The sequence below is a fragment of the Nicotiana sylvestris genome, chromosome 9 (genome assembly GCF_000393655.2).
Source record: "Nicotiana sylvestris chromosome 9, ASM39365v2, whole genome shotgun sequence".
In the NCBI taxonomy this organism is placed as follows: Eukaryota; Viridiplantae; Streptophyta; class Magnoliopsida; order Solanales; family Solanaceae; genus Nicotiana; species Nicotiana sylvestris.
This window is the reverse complement of record NC_091065.1, coordinates 4,853,100-4,861,989: the sequence shown is the minus strand read 5'-3', so window position 1 is coordinate 4,861,989 and position 8,890 is coordinate 4,853,100. Positions and strand designations below refer to the sequence as shown.

At 36.3% G+C, this 8,890-nt stretch overlaps 1 protein-coding gene across 1 annotated transcript; it reads right to left on the bottom strand.

The window, feature by feature from the left end:
• Nucleotides 1-3,885: 3,885 nt before the first annotated feature.
• On the bottom strand, nt 3,886-8,229 carry LOC104247402 (protein ETHYLENE INSENSITIVE 3-like). The gene is made up of 2 exons (XM_009803412.2): nt 8,062-8,229; nt 3,886-6,423 (listed from the first exon to the last, which is right to left on the bottom strand). Exon 2 carries the CDS (start codon nt 6,327-6,329, stop codon nt 4,479-4,481), a length of 1,851 nt encoding a protein of 616 aa, XP_009801714.1. The 5' UTR covers nt 6,330-6,423; nt 8,062-8,229; the 3' UTR covers nt 3,886-4,478.
• Nucleotides 8,230-8,890: the final 661 nt, after the last annotated feature.

The window sequence follows — 8,890 nt, the reverse complement described above, 5'->3', positions numbered from 1 at the left end:
TGGCCCCCGTGGAGGACAAGATGCGGGAGTTGAGGCTGAGATGGTTCAGGCACGTGTAGAGGAGTAGTACGGATGCTCCAGTTAGGAGGTGTGAGAGGCTGGCCATGGCGGGGCTGAGAAGGAGTAAAGGTAGGCAGAAAAGTATTGGGGAGACGTGATTAGGCAAGACATGGCACTACTGCAGCTCACTTAGGACATGACCCGAGATAAAAAGGTGTGGAGATCGAGGATTAGGATAGAAGTCTAGTAGGTAGTCGAGAGTTCCCCGTTCTTTTTTTGGAGTATTAGTAGCTCTCTTGTTTTTTTTCGTATTCTTTGACCTCTAGTATTTGCTTATTGTTTCATTCGCTCAGTGTATCGTATTTTTCAGTTTGTTACTATTTGATGCTACTTTTTCTTTTACTTGCTTTTTTTTTATTGTTGTTGTTGTCTTTTTCTCCTTTTCCTTATCTTTCTTTGTCTCCCTATTCTTTCTATCTTCTTTCTCTTTCTATTTCGTCTTCTGCCCTTTTCTCTCTTTTCGCATTTTCTTGAGTCGAGGGTCTCTCGGAAACATCTCTCTACCTCACCAAGTAGGGGTAAGGCCTGCGTATACACTACCCACCCCAGACCTCACTTACGGAAGATTGTGTTTAATCAGGCGTGCCTCCATCTCAGCTAATTTTATGGAATACATGTTATCTCATACCAATAAGTATCGAGTGACTTTGTCCATCTAACTTTGGACAAATAAGAATTACCTAGTGTTTAATTTGCAATATCTGTTTTCAGTACTTTATTTTTTTAATTCTAATTTTAGTTAAAGCTCGTGAACCCAACTGCAATATTTTTAGATAAAGGGATGTTACTAAAGAATATTGTATTACTCATATACCATCTCAGTTAAAGAAAAGGGAAAAAACTATTACAATTATGATAAAATAATGAAATAAATTAGGATAATGAAGTGGAGACTGCTCCACATTCAACCTATTACAACAGAGCAAATTATTGACTTTTTAAATTTAATATTTTAAATGGAAAGTTTGAAATATGCTAAACCACTCGCTACTAATTGGCCACGTAGAGATCTAAATAATTAAGTATTTATTTTCAATTATTCCTTATTTTATGGAAAAGCTCAGCAATAAACTAATTGAACAATATTAAACAAATAAATAAAGAATTTGCTAGCTATTAGCATATCAACAAAACATGTCTAGTATTTTTAGGAAGCTTCTGCATGATATTATTCAATGTATGAATATTGTATAATATTTTTAGGGGCTACTCCCTCGGGCAGGGGAAAGGTATGCATACATATTACCCTCCCCAAACTCCACTAATGAAATTTTACTGGGTCGTTGTTATTGTTGTACAAATATTAATGATTGTGATCAAGTGGTAAGTATTTATTTGTCTTTAATCAAAGATTTAGGATTCGAGCCCTTAATATGAAGTCGTCTTTTGTAGGGAGCATTTTCCGAGGCAGAGCTAGAAGCCTGGTTGCTATTCGGCCGAACCTAATAACTTTTGCTCAAACAGTATATTTGAAACTCAGCTATTAATTAGCATTTGAAGTTGTCGTTCTAAAATTCAGAACTCATAAAGTTAAAATTTGGCTCCGCTTCTTAGAGTTTTATCCCTAAAGTGGACCTCACGACGCGAATTTAAATTAATCAAATGCCAAAATTAATATCGAATGGAAAATCAAAAAATATTATATATTGTATGTATTGGGCACTACTTACAACAACAACAACCCAGTATAATCCCACTTAGTGGGGTCTGGGGAGGGTAGTGTGTACGCAAACCTTATCCCTACCCTGGGGTAGAGAGGCTGTTTCCAAATAGACCCCCGGCATCCTTCCCTCCAAGAACTTCCCACCTTGCTCCTGGGGAGACTTAAACTCACAACCTCTTAGTTGGAAGTGGAGGTTGCTTACCATCAGAGCAACCGCTCGGTCTACTTAATGAATCTAAAATATAAATGCAAGAGGATTTTGTAGCTTTTTTTGTATTGGATCTGTTGATAGGCCAAAAAATGGTATAGATGCATTGCATATGTAGATGTAAAAGACAAGCCTACTACAAGCACTACATGTTCTCTTGCTAGATAATGTTTGCTTGACTAGTAGATTTGTGCCTTTCAAAGACTTTGTATGTATAAATGCATTTTCTTTCCTCTTTTTTGGATTTCACTATAAGAAAAAAGGGTCTTTAGCGAGGAAAAATTTGATCGTTAAAAGTCTAGATTTAATCGCTATTAGTCAATAATAACTAGAAAAAAATCCGATCGTCGTCCGTCGCTAAAATCCCAAAAAGCGTACACATGAATATTTGCAAATGGTATCAGTCTATTCCCCCAATTTGACTTTGTTAAATGAGATTCACAATTATATAAAAATAAAAATTAAAATTAAAAAATGGAGTAAGAAAAAGAATATTAATATTTGGGTTTAGTCAAGTGATATCTTCCTTAGGGAAGAAAATATGTATATACATATTGTTTGTTGTTCAAGTCAAATACTTGCCTACTTTTTTGTATATCCTTATTTGTTCTAATAAATTAAGAAATATTATCAATGGTCAACTCCAATTATTGGAGTTGAAACTCTGAACCAAAACTATAACTTTGTGGAGAAATGATTAGGAATTACTCAAAAAGGGTAAAAAGTACTTTCTTCCTTATCCTTTCAACATGTTACTTCTACTCACGATCAGTGACTGATTTTACGGCTCTAACTCGTGACTTGTAGGTCACATAGAGACAACTTTACTGTTGCTCCAAGGCTCCCTTGAGCCTTTCGAATATGTCACACATGGTTACTGGGAATTTCGTAAAATTAGTTGAGGTATGTGTAACTAATCAGAACACCACAATTATCCAAGAAAAAAACAAGTAGCCAGTAATGCATTTAAGGGTGTTGCTTAGATATCAATAAAGCAAATAAAAATTATGAAAAATCAGAGTTTAAAATTTAGTAGAGACAAAAAAATACTAGATTACTCTTTTGTAATTACCTAAAGCCTTCGTGAATAAATTATTTAATAATTGTGCTGATGAGAAATAACGCTTATCTGATAACACTATACTAATAGCCTAAATTTTCACAAATAAAAAATTTATTTAGACAGAGACAACCTAAGTAACTAATTAAGGCATACAAATTTGCTTTTAAGCCCCCCCCCCCCCCCCACACACACACACTTCCTGGTTTTATCCCTAACTGGACTATTGAACCATGTACATACTACCTTCCACCAGCACAAGTATCAATAACTCACATCGAGGCTAGTTTTGGGTTACTGGTTACGGGGCTTTTAAAAAAATCGAGAAATATCGAGTCAGTGGTGCAAGGTTCGAAACTTCATGAATAATGATCATGTTCCTTTTTCCCTTTCTCCACTTAAACATTTCTTGCACAGTGCCGGCGTCCGAATTTTCATCTAGAGGTGTCAAAATATATATAAATAATTAAATACATCAAAAATTCAAGGGGAGTCAACGTATAGTAAATATATATATAATATAAAAAATTATCTAACAATATAATATAATTTTCCGGCAAAGGGGTATCGTTTGACACCCATTAGTTCAATATGGCTCCGCCACTGCTCCTGAGAGTCGGTGGTGCAAGGTTCGAAACTTCATGTATAATGATCATGTCCCTTTACACTTTCTCCACTTAGCAAAGTTCAAATAGTAATGTGCACCTAACCCACACAACACATATTACGCTCTTACCACTTAGACCGAAGTCCTTTTATCGGTATTATTATTGATCTTGTGTGGTGTGTGTGTGTGGGGGGGGGGGGGTTAACATAAGGTTTGGATATCCTGTGGAAGGTTGTATCAGCAAATTCTTGTATGTTCAAAGATGTCAAAGAAGCAATCCACAAGACTCAAGTAGACCAGACATTCAATTTCATGAAATCAACAACTTACATAGAAACATACACTTTATTCTTAAGCCATAGCATATAGGATGCTAAAATATATCACACAGCTTTGGCTACATTACACAACCACCATCACCTCTCAAAATAGTACTTAAACAAGAAGAAACCTGCACCTGCAGAGAATTGTAACAGTTTATACTTGACCAGCCATAGGCACAAAAGAGTTCACAATTCCCCGAATCATCGACGAAGTACAGTTATTTAAGAAACTTAAACAGATTGAAATCTCAGATAAAGCTAACCTATACAGAATTATGTAAAAACAAAACGACGACTACCGTATTTAAAAACATCTATAAGTTCTTTCTAACCAGCCAGCATGGCGAATATCTGAGGACGACTCTTACACCTTTTTCATTTCACCATGCAGATTCCTCCGACTTCTACAACTACGTGGTAACGGAAACACCAAACTGAGAGAACTGTAGGCAACTCAAATCCACTTGATTATTTGTAGATATTCCCTCTTGGAAACAAGTGACATCCATGTGTACAGAAGTCGTGGTACTTGATATACATTTTGAGCAACATCCTTGCTAATACCAAACCGGAACATCTTGCTTCGGCATGTTATCCTGTGTGATCCCAGAAAGAGCTTCAGTGTAATCAGTGGACTGTAAATTGAATGGAGACCCGAACATGAAATGGAAATTGTCGTTAGAGCCTGCATTGAATGGTGAAGTTAAAACCTTGGACTGATCAAACCGATCACCTTGTGGGAACACGGAATGGTTAGCAGAAATGTTGGTGTCCCCGAAGATGTTTCCATCCAATACAATCCCTTGGTTGTGTAGGTAATTGTTCTGTTGAATGCTAGGTTGTTGACGAGGCTGCTCTTTTGACATCACAACGTTCCCCGCCATTGAGTTTTTATTTCCTTGTATATTACTATCGTAGAACGACATAAGTTCGTTTATCATCCTCTGACCGTCTTCAGGAACCCCGAGTCCTGACAGATCAAACGAAGGCGGAGCTTGGTTAATCGGCAGAGAAGCTGGCTTCGGCTGGACATATTGTTGAGGAAAGACAACTGGCTTGACTTCATCAACATGAAAATTTGAAACTCCAAATTGCGGGGAATTTCTGAAAGGACAAGTTAATTGATGATTGTCTCTGGAGGATCTGTCCTGAAAACCATTGCGGAGCTCGCTGTGTGGACATTGAAGACACTCGCAAGTATATATCTTCTGATCCATCAAGAAAGACAGCTCATCCGCCGGCTTCCTCTTCCGAGTGAAATCTAAGTTCGCAATAATAATTTCATCCTTTATTGGAAGAGATTGTTGTCGCATAGTCAGCCTCTCCTTGAATCGATCAACATTAACATTCAGCAAACCGAGATGGTTTGGTTTTTGCTCTTGAACATCAAAGTTAGGCTCATCTATAACACCGTCAACATCGTACTCGCTGCTGTCATTCATAGTAAAAGTTCCACTACCACCGGCTGAGGACAAAGGCGGACAGCGATCAGGATAAAGTTCTCGAGCCAAAACTTCTTCCTGATTGATAATGGTAAGCCAAGTTGCACTTTCCTTGGCCGTCATCTTATCCTGCAAACACTTCGATTGCCTTACCAGCTTGCGAATCTTAGCGATGTCGGGGGACATGTGCTTGATCACCGCCGTGAGAACACCAACTTTCCACGCCTTTTTCAGATCGTGAGGCTTCTTGTAAGGCGGAGGACCTTGATCTTTCGACAGGCCTAGTTGAGGCCACCAGTCCTCCTGTCCAGTGGGCCACCACGGAGGTGGAACACCTTTTTCCAATGGAAATCGCCTCTGAGGAGGATCACAATGTTGCATCAAAGCTGATAATAAAGAACCAAGAGTGGTATCTTGAAGCTCCTGCAAAGTATGAGGGGTAGGACCAATCGGATTAGATCCCTCGTTCTTGCCCGGAATCGCATTATCAGCTTGGTACTTTGCTATGGCTGCAGGTCCATTTCGATCGAACCTCACTTTATCCTTCCACCACTCCCTGAGATTATCCGATGCCCCGGTAACCGGTTTCCCTTTCTCCGGGATAATTCCATAAACAAAACCCTGAGCTTTACACACTTCCATCATCTTCAACATGTATTTCAAGATCCCGTCTTGTGCCCTCGACATCTTCTTCCTCCTCGCTTGCTCCTGAGACTGGCGTTGTTTGACAGCGTCGACACCTTCCTTACCCCCCTTAGTCATTTCTTTCAACCTTTTCAGCTTCATCTTGTCCCTCCACATCCTCCTCTCCAGCTCATCCACATCAATCTCCTCATCGCTATAATCATCATCCATCACCGGCTCCGACTCCTGCTCAATCTGCGAAGCAGCTGTTTCCACTTCCTTTAGCGGAGCAGGGAAGAAATCAAGATCGCCACAGAACCCCATTTCTTCAAACATCATCATCTTGGCAGGCCCGAATTAACGGTTAAAAAAGTAACAACCTTTCAAGAAACCAAATGGGATTAAACAGCTAATCCTCAAATTGATGACTTCCCTCCTGCAAATACATAGACAAAGAAAATAAGAAAATCAAAATTCATTACATCTAGCAACAACCAGAGGCCACTTTAATTCAAAATAAAACAAACAAGACATGAATAAGTCAAATCTAGTCAAAATAAAGGAAGTTAAACATCAATATCAAGAAGAAGAAAAAAAGAAGTAGCCCGGTGCACTAAGCTCCCGCTATACGCGAGGTCTGGGGAAGGGCCGGACCACAAGGGTCTATTGTTCGCAGCCTTAACCTGCATGTCTGCAAGAGGCTGTTTCTACGGCTCGAACCGGTGACCTACTGGTCACACGGCGGCAACTTTACCAGTTACGCCAAGGCTCTCCGTCCCCATCAAGAATCAACTACAAATTTGTACAACTAAATCACCTCAAAAAAATAAAGTAATAGACATGTGAAGATCACAATAAACACATGGAGCTCAACTAAAAGCTAAGAAAGGGGGGGGGGGGGGAAGGTGGCTCTTTTGGCAGATAGTTATACTAGTGACATCCGTGATAAAGCACTTTCATCAAAACAGAAGCCTAAATTTGTACACATCACTTTAAAAAGCCAAGATCATCAAAAAAAATCTCCATTTCATTTTCCAATATACCATTTTTTGAAAAATTTGACATATTTCTAGATCTGAAATATATGAAATTGTTGTAACCCCTCAACCAGAAATCACAAGAACAAAAAAAGGAGGAAAAAAGAAAGGGGATTTTCTTGAAAACCTTGTAACTGAAAAGACCATAAAACTATTAATTTCATATGTTAGAACTATCACTTGATGTAAATATTCAAAAAAAAAAAAAAAAAGGAAAAGCCAAATTCATATGTTAGATTTTATCTCTTGATGTAAAAAGCCAAATTCAACTAAAAAAGTTTATATAAAAAAAAAACAAAGAAAAATCTAATCTTGAAGCAAAAGTTCAATCTTTATACTGAAACACAAGACAAAACACATAAAACAGAAAGTTAATTAGCAAAATCAAGATCAATTTATCAAAAAATGAAGTCAAACAAAAATCTCTAAAGACAAATTTCTAAAAAGAGAAGAAAAGCAGAAAAATGCAATTTTGATGCAAAAGCTCTAACTTTTACACTTTTAATACATGGCCAAATATTAAAAACCAAGATCAGTTTACATGAGAATGTCAAAAAATGAAGTCAAACAAAATCTCAATAAACAAAAATGAAGAAACCCAAGTAGAAAATAACATCAAAATCCAATAAAAATCTCAACTTGATCACCAAAAAAGCTATTTTAAAGCAAAATCACAAATCATTACACTAAAATAAATGGCCAAATATTAAAAATCAAGATCAGTTTATAAGAGAATGTCAAAAAATGAAGTCAAACAAAATCTCAGAAGACAAAAATAAAGAAACCCAAGTAGAAAATAACATCAAAATCCAATAAAATCTCAACTTGATCACAAAAAAAGCTATCTTGAAGCAAAAGCTCCAATCTTTACACTAAAATAAAAGATCAGTTTATATGCGAATGTCAAAAAATGAAGTCAAAGAAAATTTCTAAAGACAAAAAATGAAGAAACCCAAGTAGAAAATAACATCAAAAACCAATAAAAATCTCAACTTGATCAAACACACACAAAAAAAAAAAAGGAAGAAGAAAAATACCTCAAAAGAGTTTTTTTTCCTTTTCTTTTTTTGGTTCAAAAAGTCTGTTCAACACTTCTTCTCTATGAGAAATAATTGACCCTTCAGACTACACAAGGGAAAAGAGAGAGAGAGAGAGAGAGCAGAAAGAGAAGGGAGAAAAAAAGGGAGTTATGGTAGAATAGTATAGTATTTTATTACATGAAAAAATGAATATTATAGTTATAACCAGTATTTTATTAAATGGAAAAATGAATATTATATTTGCTTTTTTGGCGGTGGTGATATAATGGGGATAGGTGAAAGGTGTCAACTCTTTTGGTTAAAAGCCAAGCCAATCAACCTTTTTCTTTGTTTATTTTTTCGATTTTTTTGGCTTTCTTTTGAGTTTATTATATTATAATATTATATTTTGAGGGCTTCCAGTTGTTTTCCTTCTTGAGAATGAAGTTTTTGAGGGTACTTTGGGATGAGAAAGGGTGGATTTACAAAAGGGAGTATATGTATTTTTTAAAAGGATATTTGCAAATATTTGACATGGTTTAGTGGGCATTTGGACATAAAAATATGATTTTTATAATTAAAAAAAATGGTGTTAGGATATCTGAAATTATATTTGGGTGTAAAATTCACGTAATTGTAATTTTGTGTGGGAGAATAATTTTTTACTTGAAAGAATTACTTTTTCGAACTTCAAATTCAACTTCAAATTTTTTTTCCCCTCAAAAATACAAAAATACAGTGCAATGTATGACCAAACAATATTTTGAAGATAAGTTTCGAAAAAAAAAGTTATGGACAAACAAGTCCATAGTATTATTTTATAAGGTTTAGTGTATTTTGAATAATA

Excerpts from the sequence above, each read along its gene's own strand:
- LOC104247402 (XM_009803412.2), bottom strand. The coding sequence starts at position 6,329 with ATGATGATGTTTGAAGAAATGGGGTTCTGTGGCGATCTTGATTTCTTC.